General features: G+C 36.8%; 1 protein-coding gene across 6 annotated transcripts in view; it reads right to left on the bottom strand.

Moving 5' to 3' along the window:
• LOC128691696 (erbin) overlaps positions 1–18530 on the bottom strand; it is a 159659-nt gene that overhangs the window by 10511 nt on the left and 130618 nt on the right. For all 6 annotated transcript variants that reach the window (XR_011392437.1, XM_070088807.1, XM_070088811.1 and 3 more), the window contains one exon: positions 5356–5430. Coding sequence is in view for 5 of the 6 variants with exons in the window: in XM_070088807.1 (XP_069944908.1) it covers positions 5356–5430 (75 nt within the window). In the remaining variant the exon portion in view is untranslated. The remainder of the gene's footprint in view (positions 1–5355; positions 5431–18530) is intronic.

Genomic DNA, 18530 nt, shown 5'->3' with positions numbered 1-18530 from the left:
CTGTAGGGTTGGCACTAGAAGCTTTCTTGGGGCCCATGGTCACTTATTTTGCAGATAAAATCACCAAAAACACTGTAATAATACGAAATGTTCCGATTGTATGCTTGGATGTTACCGCGGAGGCTGGCTGGTAAACAATGCCACCGGCGGAACATGTGAGGCTGGCTCAGGCCGCACATTAGACGCGTCTCGGACGAATAGCGTTGAGCGGGTTTTTTAGCGGTATGCGAGGCAAAATCTTAGCGATAAAATGTATTGGTATGCGGATTTAACGTTATGTAATGCCAACGGTATGCGGGGGTCCACTGTACTTTGGTTTTCGGCCATTTCAGATTTCGGCCAACCTTCTGGAACGGATTAATTACGAAAACAAAGGGTCTCCTGTATTAGTATTTTTAATACTAGTTTAAGTTTGCAAAAAATGCTTTGCATAACAATAAGCTTTTCAAAAATATGTATCAAACATACATTAATGTGATTTTTAAAAATACTGTACATTATTATTATTACTACAGTGGTCCCTCAATTATTGTCCTTAATCCGTTTCTGGAAGTGGGACTATTATTGAAACAGACGATTTTCGAATCAATTTTCCCCCTAAGAAATAATGTAAATCCAATTAATTCGTTCCAGACACCCAGAAGTATCAACAACAATTTTTTTTACCTAAAAGATAGATTTACATGCACATAAAAATGAACATTCAACATGACAGTTACCTTTATTGAAGGCTGTTGTTGATGAATGGAAGACAGGGAGAAGGAGAGAGGGAAGAGAGGTTATTGTTTGGAAGGGAAATCCCCCTCCATAAGGACTCTAGGTCACTTCAGGGGTCACTTCCCTAGCATAAATATAGATTTACATGCAGAAAAGAATGCCAAATAAATGTTAGCACTAATAAAATGTATAAATGAACATTGGTAATAGGAGTAGTTGAGTGGAACGGTCTGCCTAGTAGGGTGATCGAAGCTGATTGGGTAGTTTCAAATTTAGACTGGATAAATACATGAGTGAGAGGGGTTGGATTTAAGTTGGACTTGCACCTGAGCTTATTGCTTGGGTAACATTTGTTCTGTTAGTGGGTTGGATTTGTGAAGGACCGGCCTAGTATGGGCCACCAGGCTAATTGCAGTGTTCCTCCTTTCTTATGTTCTAAAACCTATGGCTTAGGTAGTTTCAAATTTAGGTTGGATAAATACATGAGTGAGAGGGGTTGGATTTGAGTCGGACTTGCACCTGAGCTTATTGCTTGGGTAGCATTTGTTCTGTTAGTGGGTTGGATTTGTGAAGGACCGGCCTAGTATGGGCCACCAGGCCTACTACAGTGTTCCTCCTTTCTTATGTTTTTATTGAAGACTTGTTTGTTTGAGGGAGGGATAGCAAGTTTATTGTTGGAGAATATGACACTAATATCAACTCTATGGCTTATTTATCTATCACAATTCAACTAATATGACATAATAAACAATATTAACCCTTTGGGGGTTTTGGACGTACTAGTACATCTTACAACCCAGGGTTTTTGACGTACCTGGAGTATTTACCTGGAGAGAGTTCCGGGGGTCAACGCCCCCGCAGCCCGGTCTGTGACCAGGCCTAAATTCTAGCGCCCTCAAATCTAGTGAGAGAAAGCTGGTAGGCCTACATATGAAAGAATGGGTCTATGTGGTCAGTGTGTGCAGTATAAAAGAAATCCTGCAGCACACAGTGCATAATGAGAAAAAAAAAAACTCTGACTGTGTTTTTGGATTAAAACAGCGACTTTGCACTGTATTTTCGTATGGTATTTATTGTTGTATTCTAGTTTTCATGGTCTCATTTTATAGAATGGAAGACATATTACAGAAATTGAGATGATTTTGACTGGTTTTACAATGAAAAGTACCTTGAAATTGAGCTCAAAGTAGCAGAATTGTTCGATTTTTACCAAAGTTCAAAATTAAACAAATCATGCCAAGCGTCCAATACACATCAACTGGTGAGTCTAATATTCTTTCACAAGTGCGCTGATATTATTTATACCATTTCTACACTAATGCAGTAGTCTGTATAACACTAAATCTTATTTTTTTTTGTAAGAATAAAAATTCAAAGTGGAAAGCCAAAGAAATATAAGAGGAGCCTGGGGATGTGACTAACAAACAGAGAACTTGTTATTTTAGTGCCAGGAATGTTTTTCTTGTTTATTCTGGACCCTATTCAGAATTTGGCATATTTTGAAATTTGTGTGAAATTGGCAAAATTGCTAAATTCTGACCACTTCATTGGATAGTTGAAATCAGTAAATGGGTGGTTTCTTGTATTCATTCGATAGAAAAAATGGAGTTCTAGCGAAATAGTTATGATTTTTGTCGACTAGTACACTGGAATTGGCCGAAAATAGGGCTCAAAGTGGGCAAAATCGCCGATGCGTAAACATCGTCGAGACTGCTAACTTCGAGAGAGCATAATTCCGTAAGTTTTCCATCAAATTTCATACTTTTGGTGTCATTATGATCGGGAAAAGATTCTCTATCTTTTCACAAGAAAAAATAATTTTTTTTTTTTTGGAAATTTGGCCGACCCTGAGAACAAGTCTGTGAGAGAACCTGTCGACCCCAAAGGGTTAATAACATAGAAACATGGAATATACTCTAGAATTAATAAAATAAGTCATTACGTATGTCACGAGAGGTGTTGTGTTGTTGTTGGGTATATAAGGGCCACTGAGAGTAAGCCGTACATAATGGTGGTGAAGCAGCAGCTGAGGCCGTGGTGTTTTCTGTAGCCCTATATAACTCCAACAACATTGGAGGAGTTGGTAGAATTGCTGAATCACTAAAGAAGGCACCCTCTACCACCATCACTACCACCTTCTACCACTATTACAACTGCTACCACCTTCTACCATTATTACAATTGCTACCACCATCACTATCACCTTCTACCACTATTACAACTGTTATCACCATCACTACCACCCTCTACCACCATCAACCACTATCACAACTGCTTCCACTCTACCACCACCACCTTTGTATTTTGCTACAAACTTTTTCATAAATTATATGTGTTTCTCACATTCTTTACCAAAGGGCTGGCACTAGAAGCTTTCTTTGGAGCCATGGTAGCTTATTTAGCACTTGCAAGCACTAAAATCAATGAAATATTATGAAATATTTCGTAGGAGCAAGTGAGGGGACCATCGCTCACTGGTAAACAATGGCCCACTGGCTGGGAAGGCAGGCCCAGGCAGCTCAGAGCGTGAGTATGCGTCCTGGACAAAGGACGATTAGTGAGTTAACGGACCATTTGTGAGCCAATGTTTAGACGAAATAACGGGACTATTTCCAAAATGGACGACTTTCAGGCCGGACGATTATTGAGGGACCACTGTATTATTATTCAACAGCCTGCATTCTGAAGGAGTGAGAATGTGGCAATCGGAGAGTATCATAATCCAACTGTGAAGTTAGTACAGTTCTGGATGAATGAGTGAATGCTGGTGAATGTGTTTCCTTCCTTGGGTCACCCAGCCTTGGCAGGAGACAGCCATTAAGTTAAAAATTATTTAAAATCTATAGAAAATAAATATGTATTAGGTAGCAGTTTGATAGACCGCATCCACCCAGGAAGGTACTACCGTCCTGCCAAGTGAGTGTGTAATGGAAACTTGTAATTGTTTTACATGATGGCAGGATTAATGGTGTCTCTTTTTCTGTCTCATAAACACAAGGGATAACAGGTACAATGGTACCCTGAGTTTCAAACTTATTTCATTCCGGAATGCTGTTTGAGTGCCAATACCGAATGAATTTGTTCTCCTAAGGCATAGTGTAAATTAGATTAGTCCATTTCAGACTCCCAAAAATTAACTTACAAATGCACTTACAAAATACACTTACATATTTGAGTTGCGAGCAGTTCGAAACTCGGGGTACCACTGTATATCTTGCTACTTCTAGTTACCCTTAGGTCATACTACACATGCATGTACACTCGTATACATACATTTCCACACCTATCTGGGTTTCCTTCTATTTTCCTAATAGTTCTTGGTCTTTATTTCCACTGGGAAGTAGAAAAGAATTCTTCCTCCTTGCGACATACGTGTCATAAGGGGCTACTAAAATGCCAGGAGCAAGAGGCCTGGCACCCATCTCCAACATAAATTACAAATTTATAAATTACAAATTTATAAATTTTTAGAAAATTTTGTTTTTCTTTTTAGGTCACCCTGCCTCGGTGGGATACGGCTGGTTTGTTGAAAAAATAAAATAAATGTACAATTTAAGCAGATCAGATTGTGTTTGTTCCCCTTAATTTCATTCCAAAATATAACAAGCATAAGATAAGAAGCAGATGTTATGTTTGAGGGCAATGTGTGGTGTGAATATGTAGTTCGAAGATTAGGTGGTGCGGGGTTACTAAAAGTATTATCCGGAGGTGCTGAGAAAGGGTTGTTGGGGTGGTTATGAAATTTAGAGAATACAGAGCAAAATAGGATAACTTGAGTGTAAAAATCTGCAGTGGAGAGAAAGGGGAGGGGAGGGGGGAGGGTAAAAGATTTTGTACGTGAGGGGCTTGGGCATCCAACAGGTGTGTGTGTGAACATGTTACATAGTAGTTAGTGGAGGCAAGTGATTTTTATGACCCGACATGCTGTTGGAGCATGAGCAAGGAAACTTTTATGAAGGGATTCAGGAAATCAGTGAGCCAGACTTGAGTTCTGGAGGTGGGAGTACAGTGCCTGAACTCTGAAGAAGAGATGGGGATATCTGCAGTTATATATTGTAGTATCAGCACCCCTCTGCAAGAAAGTGATGGAGCTAGTAATGGTGAAAGTGTTTCTTCTTTTTTGGATCACCCTTCCTTGTTTGGAGACAGTCAGTTTGTTGAAAAAAAAAAAGTGAATGAGATCTATGTTAAATATACCTTAGAATAAGAGAAACTGGCAAAAATGTTTTATTGCTAGCTAATAAGCTAGCAAGTCTCACGCTATAGTAGATAACCTAGTCAGTCACACACCATGGTAGATTATCTAGTTAGTCACACACCATTACAGTTTGGTTGGCTAGCGACACATTCTCCTAACTTACTCAGCTAGGTTCATAAACCCCTATAACTCATCTGACCAACAGCACAAATATTCTTTGAAATTTACATAACTAGTCCAGCAAATCTCGTAACTCACCTGTCCAGTCTAACAAATCATAACTCACCTGATCAGTCTTGTAAATTCTCATAAGACACCTGCCCAGTCCCACAAAGCCTCATAATTTGCCTGGCCAGCCACATGCAACTAATCTAACCTGTTACCTCCACTTTTAACTTAACTTGATCTCTGAAGCAACCAAGTTTATTCTTTTAGCTCACCTTATCCTCTGGATCTGTATGGGACTGCCCTATAGTAAAGCCCAAGTCTGGATTCTTCTCAATCACTACCGGGAACTGCGGGAAAAACATTAGCACTAAATGTGTAGTACTATGCAGGTACTATAAATGCACAAGTGAAAGCTTGATATTTCAATTTTTACATACAGCACATCCCTTAAAGAAAATATTTTAAAAGAATGATAAACAAGAAGACTGAAAAATTAAACTAAATAGAGGGATGCTCCAATTTGTGGAATCAAGAGCCCTTCACCAGCATCAGGGCACCTTTTAAAAGGAAGACAATTAATAGTTGAAGGAAAGACACAAACTAAAGTATAAAATGTAGGAAATAAAATTATAAAATTAAATAAAAAATTTCAGGTTCAGGAAGGGCAATTAAAAAATACTAAATGCAAATAAATAGCTATAAGTGAATCAAAGTTGAGCCTCATCAGTTTTTGCTACTGTAGTAATATATGTGACATTATTAAACAAATTATGAAGAGCTGGACTAAAACACAAAATGAGATATTAAATTAAGTGTTACAGAAGCCAAGGCCATTATAAAGGCAATCCTTCAGTAGAGTTTACATAAACTTGGCTATGTCATGGGACATGATAATATTCACATAAACCTTTGTGAGCCTGTTTTATACTGAGCTGGCAACTGAAGATGAAGCTCATACTCAGTCGCTCCTATGTAAGCTGAACGAGGGACCGAACCTTACAATCTAAAATTGAGCAATTTCTACCTGTTACTCCAGCACCATGGCCCCTTCAAGAACCCATTAATCTTGACCTATGTAATGGAAAACCCCTATTACCAAAGACTTGGTAACAGTACCATTGTTCCCTTCAATGTATAATATTTACTACAGGAAGGAGAGGGGGCAAGAAATATGCTAACCCTTTAACCCTTTGACTGTCGCAGCCGTATATATACGTCTTACAAGGTATCGTGTTTGACGTATATATACTCATAAATTCTAGCGGCTTCAAATCAAACAGGAGAAAGCTGGTAGGCCCACATGTGAGAGAATGGGTCTGTGTGGTCAGTGTGCACCATATAAAAAAAATCCTGGAGCACGCAGTGCATAATGAGAAGAAGAAAAACTCCGACCGTTTTTTTTAATTAAAATGCCGACTTTGTGGTCTATTTTCGTATAGTATTTATGGTTGAATTCTCGTTTTCTTGGTCTCATTTGATAGAATGGAAAACATATTATAGAAATAGAGGTGATTTTGATTGATTTTACTATAAAAAGAACCTAGAAATGGAGCTCAAAGTAGAGGAAATGTTTGATTTTTGCCAATGTTCAAAAGTAAACAAATGATGCCATTGTCCAATAAATGTCCAACAAGCCATTCTAATATGCAGTCATGAATGGGTTGATGTTATTTATACAATTATTACAGTATTGCAGTAGTCTGCATAATAGTAAGTCTTCTATTTTTTATTTGAATAAAAATTCAAAATAGAAAGCAAGAGTAATATCAGAGGGGCCTGGAGACATGACTGATGAGCAAAGAAAATGTTATTTTAGAGCCAGGAATGTCTGCATTGTTCATTCTAGACCTTATTTTGAAATTGTCATATTTCTTAGTTTTCATGAAATTGGCCAAATTGCAAATTTCCGACCACATTATTAGGTAGTTGAAATCGGTAAATGGGCAGTTTCTTGTACTCAATCGATAGAAAAAATGGAGTTCTAAAGAAACAGCTATGAGTTTGGGCGACTGGAACAATGGGATTAGCCGAAAATAGGGCTCAAAGTGGGCGAAATCGCCGATTTGTAAACAGCGCCGAGGTCGCTAACTTCGCGAGAGCATAATTCCGTCAGTTTTCCATCAAATTTCATTTTTTTTGGTGTCATTACAATCGAGAAAAGATTCTCTATCATTTCATAAGAAAAAATTATTTTTTTTTTTTTTAAATTTTGCGACACCAGGAGATACCTCAGGATTGGGGGTTGCGACAGTCAAAGGGTTAACTGTATCAAACCTGAAATTGAATTTTTTGCATGTGGTAAAAGTTAGAGAAAAAAAATCTTAACACAGTGAAAGAGTGTATTTTTATGAATAATACTAAAATGAGTAGAATTTAACAAAAAACAAAACAAAACAAAAAATGTGATTTTACAGTGTGATGAAGTTGGCAAAAAAATATGATCCCAGGATTAACAGGTCCAGCATTTAACCAGTTCTAGCCCCCCATCCACCTTTCTGTTCATACATTTACAACTGTTCATTACGACTTGAATGAAGTTCAAACTGTAATAAATTTGGAACAAATAAGTTATCTTCCTGCCAGTTCCAGACCCCACTTGCTGAAACAGAAGCTGATGGTGGAACATAAGAACATAAAGAACACTGCAGCAGGCCTACTGGCCCATGCAAAGCGGGTCCAAGTCTACTACCGGCTTGATCCAATGATCCAACCTAGTCAGGTCAGGTCACATCTACTTAACCCCTTGACTGTCGCAACCCCAAATCCTGAGGTGTCACCTGGTGTTGCAAAATTTCCAAGGAAAAAAAAAAATTTTCTTATGAAATGACAGAGAATCTATTCCCAATTGCAATGAAACCAAAAGTACAAAATTTGATGGAAAACTGACGGAATTACGCCCTCACAAAGTTAGCTACCTCGGCGATATTTACGCATCGGCGATTTTGCCCACTTTGAGCCCTATTTTTGGCTAAATCCATTGTTCCAGTCGACCAAACTCATAGCTATTTCTTTAGAACTCCATGTTTTCTATCGATTGAGTACAAAAAACTGCCCATTTACCAATTTCAACTACCCAATAATGTGGTCAGAAATTTGCAATTTGGCCAATTTCACAAAAATTAAAAATATGACAATTTCAAAATAGGGTCCAGAATGAACAATGCAGACATTCCTGGCTCTAAAATAACATTTTCTTTGTTCATCAGTCACGTCTCCAGGCCCCTCTGATATTACTCTTGCCTTCTATTTTGAATTTTTATTCAAACAAAAAATAGAAAATTTACTGTTATGCAGACTACTGCAATATTGTAATATAATTGTATAAATAATGTCAACCCATTCATGACTGCATATTAGAATGGCTACTTGGACATTTATTGGAAAATGACATCATTTGTTTACTTTTGAACATAGGCAAAAATCAAACATTTCCTTTATTTTGAGCTCCATTTCAAGGTTCTTTTCACAGTAAAATCAATCAAAATCACCTCTATTTTTATAATATGTTTTCCATTCTATCAAATGAGACCAAGAAAGCGAGAATACAACCATAAATACCATATGAAAATAGACCACAAATTCGGCATTTTAATTAAAAAAAAAAAAAGTCAGGAGTGTTTTTTTATTCTCATTATGCACTGCGTGCTCCAGGATTTTTTTTTATATGGTGCACACTGACCCATTCTCTCACATGTGGGCCTACGAGCTTTCTCCTGCTTGATTTGAAGCTGCTAGAATTTATGAGTATATATACGTCAAACACTGTGGCTTGTAAGACGTATATATACAACTGAAACAGTCAAAGGGTTAAAGAAGGAGCACGGCATCAGACCCACTAGCACAAAGTAGTCAGGTCCAACTCACATCCACCCATACCCACTCATGTATTTATCTAACCTATTTTTAAAACTACACAATGTTTTAGCTACTATGACGGTACTCGGGAGCTTGTTCCACTCATCCACAACTCTATTACCAAACCAGTGCTATCCTATATCATTCCTGAATCTGAATTTTTTTTAACTTAAAACCAATGCTGCGAGTCCTGTCTAAGCTAGATATTTTTAGTAAACTATTTATATACCATTATTTTTTCTACGCTTTTCTGAGAGTGCAGATTCAGGGCCCTCAGCCTATCCTCATAGGGAAGATTTCTGATACAGGGGATCAACTTTGTCATCCTCCTTTGTATATTTTCCAGTGCATTTATATGCACTCTGTAATATGGTGACCAAAATTGTGCACCATAATCTAAATGAGGCCTAACCAAAGATATATAGAGTAGAAGAACAACCTGAGGACTCCTATTATTTATGCTTCTTGATATGAAGCCAGGGATTCTGTTTGCTTTACTGTGAACACTTATGCACTGTTCTCTTGGTTTTAGATTACTGCTAATCAAATTCCCAAATCCTTTTCAAAATCAGTAATATTAAGAACTACATTATTTAGTTCATATGTGGCATGGTTATTTTCCCATCCAATGTTTAGAACTTTGCATGTCTATACTAAACTGCATCTGCCACTTCTCCGACCACTGCATCAGTCTATTCAAATTTTCCTGGAGTGCTCTAATGTCCTTGTCAGAATGAATTCGATGGCCTATTTTGGTGTCATCAGTAAACTTGCTTATGTTGCTGTTTATTCCCTCATCTATGTTGTTTATGTAGATTGTGAACAAGGGGCCCAACACTGGCCCCTGTGGAACACAGCTTGTGACGCGTCCCCACTCAGATTTCTCCCCATTTATGCAAACTCTCTGCTTCCTGTCTGTCAACCACGCCTCTACCCAAGAAAAAAATTCTCCTCCTATTCCGTGTGCCTTAATTTTCCTCAATAGTCTCTGATGCAGGACTGTCAAAAGTCTTACTTAAGTCCATATACACAATATCACATTCATTATCATGATCTACCTCCTCAAATACCTTAGTGAAAAAAGTTAATAAATTCGTAAGGCTGGAATGCCCTTTTGTAAAACTGTGCTGAGACTCATTAATCAATTTATGCCTTTCAAGATGGCTACGAATTGCCTTGGCAATTGCTGATTCCATAAATTTTCCTACTATGGAAATATAGACTTATTGGTCTATATTTCGAAGTGAAGGACCTGTCACCTGCTTTGAAAATAGGTACATACATATAACATTTGCCATTTTCCACGTATCTGGCACTATGCCAGTTTGTAGTGATATGGTGAAAAGATCAGCCAAAGGTTTGCTAAGCTCCTCTTTACATTAATAATAATAATAATAATAAAGTTTATTTCTTTGTAAAAAAAAGGCTACAATGTGTAATTACAATTTTGATTTGCTAAGTACAAAGATAGCCACTATCAGATATTGATGAAAGTATTAATAATTTTCTAAAAAAGACCCAACACCTCTATAACAAGCACTGCCCTAAAAAAACTGAACAGATGACAGCTAAGAGACTGAACAGTCCCTGGCTAACACCCAGCATCCTCAAATCCATAAATACAAAGCACCTTTACGAAAAACAGTACAGAATGGGTCACATAACCAGAGACCAAACAAAACGTTACTTGTCAATCCTAACCAGCCTGATAAGAAGGGCAAAAAAATTGTATTATGAGAACAGATTATCCAACTTAAAAGGTGATATATAAAAGACCTGGAAAACCCTATCAGAAATTCTAGGAACAAAAAAGATATCACGAAACGGCGCAATTGAACTAACAGCCAGATGAACCCCAACTCCCACCAACTGAAACAGCAAACAGACTCAATGATTTCTTCTCCACTATAGGAAAAAAACCTTGCCAATAAAATCCCAAGCTCAAATACCCCACCCAATGACTACCTCACTGGCAACCACCCGAACACACTGTTCCTAGCTCCGACTAACCCAACAGGAGTCTCCCTTATTATCAACACACTAAAAAACAAGACAGGAGATTTAAATACCTTACCACCCTTTATATACAAAAAAATGTCGCAAGTGCTGTCACCAATCATTGCAACACTCTTTAACATCCTCTACCTTCCCTAGAGTTCTCAAAATTGCGAGGGTCAACCCGATCCATAAAGGAGGAGACCAAACAGACTTGAATAACTATAGGCCAATATCCAACTTACACCCTCTCTCTAAAATCTTTAAAAAATTAATTCATAAGCGAATCTATTCCTATCTCATCTCCCACAACATACTCAACCCGTCAGTTTGGGTTCAGGCCTAATAAAAATATGAATGATGCTATTATACACATGCTATAACAAATATACACTGCACTAGAGAAAACAAAAGTCCCACTGGGAATCGTCATTGATTTACGTTAAGCTTTTGATACAGTTGACCACGACTTGCTCCACATAAAATTGTCGCACTATGGTATATGAGGGCACTCCCTCAACTACCTAAAGTCATACCTCAGCAACAGAAGCCAATATGTGTACACAAATGGAGCAAACTCTTCCGCACAGCCAATTACAGTTGGTGTCCCACAGGGAAGTGTCCTTGGCCCTCTTCTCTTTCTCGTTTACATAAATGACCTACCAAATGCATCGCAACTACTCAAACCCACACTATTTGCAGATGACACTACATACGTCTTGTCTCACCCGAGCCCAGTCATGCTAGCCAATACTGTGAATACCGAATTACAGAAAATATCTACCTGGATGAGGACTAACAAACTTACTCTCAACATTGACAAAACCTACTTCATTCAGTTTGGTAACAGAGCTACAGATGTGTCTCTTAACATAATGATAAACAGATCACCTATTACAAAGCTCACAGAGGGAAAATTCTTAGGAATTCACCTTGATAATAGACTCAAATTTCAAACACATATACAACAAATTTCCAAGAAAATTTCAAAGACCGTAGGCATACTATCGAAGATACGGTACTATGTTCCACAGTCAGCCCTCCTGGCCCTATATCACTCACTTATTTACCCCTATCTCACCTATGGAATTTGTGTGTGGGGCTCAACAACAATAAACCATCTCAGACCATTAATTACCCAACAAAAGGCTGCAGTCAGAATGATAACAAATTCCCACTACAGGCAGCACACTCCACCAACATTCAAAACTCTAAACCTACTCACCATACAAAACATCCATACCTATTATTGTACCTACTACATACATAGAACACTTAACTTGGATATAAACCCTCCCCTCATATGTCTCCTTACCAACCTCAACAGAACACACGACCATAACACAAGGCACAGATCAATCTTTGATATTCCTTGTGTCCATCTCACACTATGCAAAAACTCAATGCACATAAAAGGCCCAAAAATCTGGAATTCACTATTTGTGAATATAAAAGAAACACTGTCTGTTTATAAATTCAAGTCTCTTCTTAAAAATCACTTACTCACCCACAATCAAATAAATACTGAATAATCGTATCTCATAAATGTTTAACCTGTGACCCAATCAAACTTTGTTATTTTTAATTACATTATCTAACAGAATACTCCATTCTACTGAATGCACAGCAACACAGTAAATGACCATATAACCTGTCTTTGAAATACTCATTTGTGTTTAACTGTTAACAACAATGTTTACCACTGAATATATCATCGCTTAGTTAATCTTAAGTTAATTTTAAGCCTGCCCATAATGCTCTGCATACAAGGAGCTTTGGCATGTTACACTTAACCACTGTATTTCCTTGTACTTCAATTTATCATGTTCAAATACATAAATAAATAAAAAATAAGTAAATAAATGCTGAGGCATTTCGGGCAAACTAATCCTTTAGAACCCGTGCATACAGTTCATCAGGGCCAGGGGATTTGTTAGGTTTTAATTTATCTATTTGTCTATAGACCATGTTATTTGTGACCCTAATCATGCATAGTTTATTATTGTCCTGTTCTACATAATTTATTATTTCTGGAATATCAATAGTATCTTCTTGTGTAAAAAGTGAGAGGAAGTAAGTGTTAAAAATTCTACACATTTCCTTATCACTGTCAGTGAGCTGGCCTGAGTAACTTTTGAGTGGGCCTATCTTGTTCCTAATCTTACTTCTGTATACCTGAAAGAATCATTTTGGGTTAGTCTTCGATTCCCTTGTGACTCTTAACCTCATAATCTCTCTTCGCTTTTCTTATTCCCTTTTTAGTTCTCTCTTTAATTGAATATACTGATTTCTTAACTGCCCCTCTCCTCTTCTGATTCGCCTATATGTCTCTCTTTTGACCAATGAGATGTTTGAATCTATTATTTATCCATTTATGATCATTTTTGTTTGATGTTATTTCCCTATTTGGGACATAAGTTGTCTAAGCAGCAAGAACTATACTGAGGAAAACATCATATTGGTAACCATCACCACCTACCTGACCCACAGTCAGATCATTCCAGTTCAGCACACCCAGGTAATTTCTAAGTCCTCAGAAATTAGCCAAGCAGAAGTCAGGGACAGAAACTTGATTGCCATTGTTAAGGTAATTCCATGATATATTAAAACCCAGTAATTTGTGATCACTTTAACCCTTTCAGGGTCCGTCCCGTAGATCTACGGCTTTACGTTCAGGGTCCAAACCGTAGATCTACGTCATGAGCTCAGCTCACTCTGATAAACTGTGAGTGGTAAATTTGGGCCTAGATATGAGAGAATACATCTATGTGGTATGTGTGCACCACATAAAACAAATCCTGCAGCACACTGTGTATAATGAGAGAAAAAAAAACTGAGACCGTGATTTTCGATTAAAACAACGACTTTGCAGTGTTTTTTCGTATGTTTTTTATAGTTGTATTTGTGATTTCTTGGTCTCATTTGATAGAATGGAAGACATATCACAGAAATAGAGATAATTTTGATTGGTGTTAGCACTGGAAATGGCTTGAAACTGAGCTCAAAGTGGCGGAAATGTTAAATTTTTGCCGATGTTCAAGAGTAAACAAACGACCTCACACATCTTATACACGCCAGCTGGTGGGTCTAATATACATTCACAAATGTGGTGATGATATTTATACAATTATTACAATATTGCATAACAGTAAATCTTCTATTTTTTGGTGTGAATAAAAATTCATTATGTGAATAAAAATTCAAAATGGAATTTATTTGTAAAGCCTCAAAACATAACTAATGAACAGAGGAAATGTTAGTTTAGTGCCAGGAATACCTACATTGTTTATTCTGGACCCTATTTTGAAATTGGAATATTTTGAACTTTGTGTTAAATTGGCCAAATTACCAATTTCCGGTCACTTTATTTTGTAGTTGAAATGGTTGACTTGGCGATTTCTTGTGCTCAATCGATAGAATAGAAGTAATACTAGTGAAATAGCTAAGAATTTGGTCGACTGGAATAATGTAATTGGCCTAAAATGGGAGTCAAAGTCGGCAAAATCGCCGATTCGTAAATATCGCTGACACATCAAAATTCACGAGAGCATAATTTCGTCAATTTTCCATCAAATTTCGTACTTTTTGTTTTATTACCTTCACAAAAAGATTCTCTACCATTTCATAAGAAAAAATAACAATTTTTTTTTTTTTGAAAATTCTTGGACACTGGGGCACCACTTCAGATTTTGGCCTTGGACCCTGAAAGGGTTAACAAACTCGTCATTAACCTCAAGAGTATTAATTAGCGATTCCCTGCTGACAAGAACCAAGTCAAGCAGGTTATTTCCTTTAGTTGGTTCCGTCACAAACTGTTTTAAAAAAAACATCCTGAATCGTATCAAGAAAGTCGTTTGACTCTAAATTTCTTGTCAAACTGCTCCAGTCAATTTGTCTAGTTAACCCTTTGACTGTCGCAAGCCCCTTTCTGAAACTGTCGTTCTATGTCGCAAAACAGTGGGTTGAACTTTCTTGGCTGGTGACTATTTCAATGACAATGTTGTGGCCCATTTTAGACAAATCGTAAAAAAAAAAAAAAAAATATTTTTTCTTATGAAATGATAGAGAATCTTTTCCTGATGGTAATGACACCAAAAGTACGAAACTTGGTCGAAAACTCACGGAATTACGCTCTCGCGAAGCTAGCAGTCTTGGCGACAAACACATTGTTTTTGGCCAATTTCATTGTTCCAGTTAACCAAACTCATAGCTATTTCTTTAGAACTCCATTTTTTTATCAGTTGAGTACAAGAAACCGCCCATTTACCGATTTGAACTACCCAATAAAGTGGTTAGAAATTGGCAATTTGGCCAATTTCACACAAATTAAAAAAGATGCCAATTTCAAAATAGGGTCCAGAATAAACAATGTAGACATTCTTGGCACTAAAATAACATATCCTCTGTTCATTAGTCATGTCTCTAGGCCCCTCTTATATTACTATTGCTTTCTATTTTGATTTTTTTATTCATACAAAAAATACAAAATTTACTGTTATGCAGACTACTGCATTATTGTAAAAATGGTATAAATAATATCAGTGCACTAGTGAAAGAATATTAGACTTCCCAGTTGATGTGTATTGGACGTGTGGTTTGATTTGTTTACTCCTGAACATTGGTAAAAATCGAACATTTCTGCTACTTTGAGCTCGATTTCATTGTCGTTTTCATCGCGAAACTAATCAAAACCATCTCTATTTCTGTAATATGTCTTCCATTTTATCACATGAGACCATGAAAACATTGGTAAAAATTGAACATTTCTGCTACTTTGAGCTCGATTTCATGGTCGTTTTCATCGTGAAACTAATCAAAAACCATTTCTATTTGTGTAATATGTTTTCCATTTTATCACATGAGACCATGAAAACGAGAATACAATGATAAATACTATACGAAAATACACCTCAAAGTTGGCGTTTTAATCCAAAAAAACGGTCAGTTTTTTTTTCTCATTACACACTGCGTGCTGCAGGTTTTTTTTATGTGGTGCACACTGACCACACATACCCATTCTCTCACATGTGGGCCTACCAGCTTTCTCCTGCTTGATTTGAAGCAGCTAAAATTTATGTCTATTAATACGTCTGAAACACTGGCTCGTAAGACGTATACTATATACGACCAAAACAGTCAAAGGGTTAAAATCTCCCATTAGCACAACATTTTCGTATGTAGATGCCTTACGAATTTCGTCCCATAGAAGTTTCCTGTACCACCTATCAAGGTTTGGGGGCCTGTAACTCACACCCAAGATAAGTTTTTCATGTCCCTCGAGAAGCTGTATCCATACTGATTTCATTGTTTACTTATGCTAGTTAAGCAGTTTTAACCAAGATGCATTGCTTGGACCTGTCTAGTCTTAGATATCTTCCAAAGACATGACGAGATTGTAGGAAACACAAGCAATTGTGCAGAGTTAAGAAATATTGGCAGGTGGCAGTTTTTGAAGGTGAGAAAAATTGTGTGCACTAATATGTCTGACACACAGTCATTGGGGTGTCCCGCAGCTCAATCGCTAGTGCACTCAGCTCACACACCTAGGTCCAGGGTTTGAATCTCCTTTGGTATGGTTGGAAAACATTAGGGACAAGTTTCCATAAGACACCTGCTGTCCCTCTTCACCCATCAGTTTAAAATTGGTACCTGGGTGTTAGTCGACTGGTGTGGGTCGCATCCAGGGACAAAACTGACCTAATTTGCCCGAATTGCTCAGCATAACAAGTGGTTTTCTATACAGCAGTATGTCATTGATGTCAGCTAGGCCTGTATACCATGTACATGTACTTGTAGTATATGTACATGGTGTGTGTGTGTGTGTGTGTGTGTGTGTGTGTGTGTGTATATATATATATATATATATATATATATATATATATATATATATATATATATATATATATATATATACAGGAGGGCCCCGCTTTACGGCGTTCCGCTTTACGGCGTTCCGCTAATACGGACATTTCAAATTATGACCAAAACTCACTATACGGCTCCCCCCACCTGACTTTCTAATACGGTCACCGTGCCCCACCCTGTTTGTTTACATTCTCCATGAGCTCAGTAAGCACTAAGTCTCTCCATTTTGTCTGGAAACTCCAAAATTTCAAATGTTTTTAAAAGTTATTTCATATTTTATATATACTCTGATAATTATACTTATGTATACCTGTACCTAAATAAACTTACATACATCGAGTCATTTAAATGTCGTATATTACGTTAATATACACATTTTCATTAATCCATCCATGATATTTTTTTCAAAATTATATAATAAACACGATGCATAACATATAAATAAGATAAATACACCCCACAGTAGAATAAATAAACAAATGTGAGATGTGTAGCAGACGACTTGCACAAGTGGTGATAATAACAATACTGAGTCTCATTAAATGTCGTATATTACGGTAATATACACATTTTCATTAATCCATCCATGATATTTTTTTCAAAATTATATAATAAACACGATGCATAACATATAAATAAGATAAATACACCCCACAGTAGAATAAATAAACAAATGTGAGATGTCGTAGCAGACGACTTGCACAAGTGGTGATAATAACAATACCGAGTCTCATTAAATGTCGTATATTACGGTAATATACACATTTTCATTAATCCATCCATGATATTTTTTTCAAAATTATATAATAAACACGATACATAACATAAAAAGATGATAAATACACCCCACAATAGAATAAATAAACATAAATATAAGATGTGGGAGCCACATAACTTGTACAAGTGACGGCAAGAATAACATTTTCTCTAATCTAACATAAGAGTAAATGTGTTACTGGGGGTAACTGTAGAAAATTATTCCTTTCGTATGTATGTAAATAAGTTTATTCAGGTATACACAAATACAGTTACATAGATTATCATACATAACAACATACGTGTAGAGAACCTAGGATAACCCAAAAAAGTCAGTGTGACTTATTTCCATTGCCTTCACTCAGAGCTTCATTTCTTCTCAAAATGATGTTACATGAGAATGGGAGTGTTCTTCTTTATTAATTCTACCGTATCAATGTAGAGACAACCTGTACACAATGTAACTTGTACACAAACCAGACGTGTACATTTCGTTTGTTTACAAAACTTACCTTCCCCTGGTTTGTTTACATAACTGCGCCTGCCCCCTCTCATGTACTCATTCTTTCTCTCTCTCATTTATTCGTTTTATCTCATTTACTTACTCCTGACCCTACATTAAGACTACAAATATTTTAAGGTAAGTAATGAGTGAACTGTATATACATTTTATCGCTCTGGGATGCTTAAATATCATAGAATAGTATGTGTGGGTGGGGTGGCCTGGTGAGGCTATTACAATACATACCACACTTGATTTCTTACAATAAATACTACTTGTCTCACCCTAGATTAAGACTATAAATATTTTAAGGTAAGTAATGAGTGCACTATGTGTGTATTGTACCTTTTTATTGTTTTTTGATGCCTGGTTCTATTGCTAACTTAATATATGTTAGTGTAAACTTGTTATCTAGTGTTTGTATGCATTTATAAGTGGAAAAAAAGGGTGTTCCACTTTACGGCGATTTCCGCT

The sequence above is a fragment of the Cherax quadricarinatus genome, chromosome 26, assembly GCF_038502225.1.
Source record: "Cherax quadricarinatus isolate ZL_2023a chromosome 26, ASM3850222v1, whole genome shotgun sequence".
Lineage (NCBI taxonomy): Eukaryota > Metazoa > Arthropoda > Malacostraca > Decapoda > Parastacidae > Cherax > Cherax quadricarinatus.
Note: the sequence above shows the minus strand (reverse complement) of the source record. Positions and strands in the feature narration are given on the sequence as shown.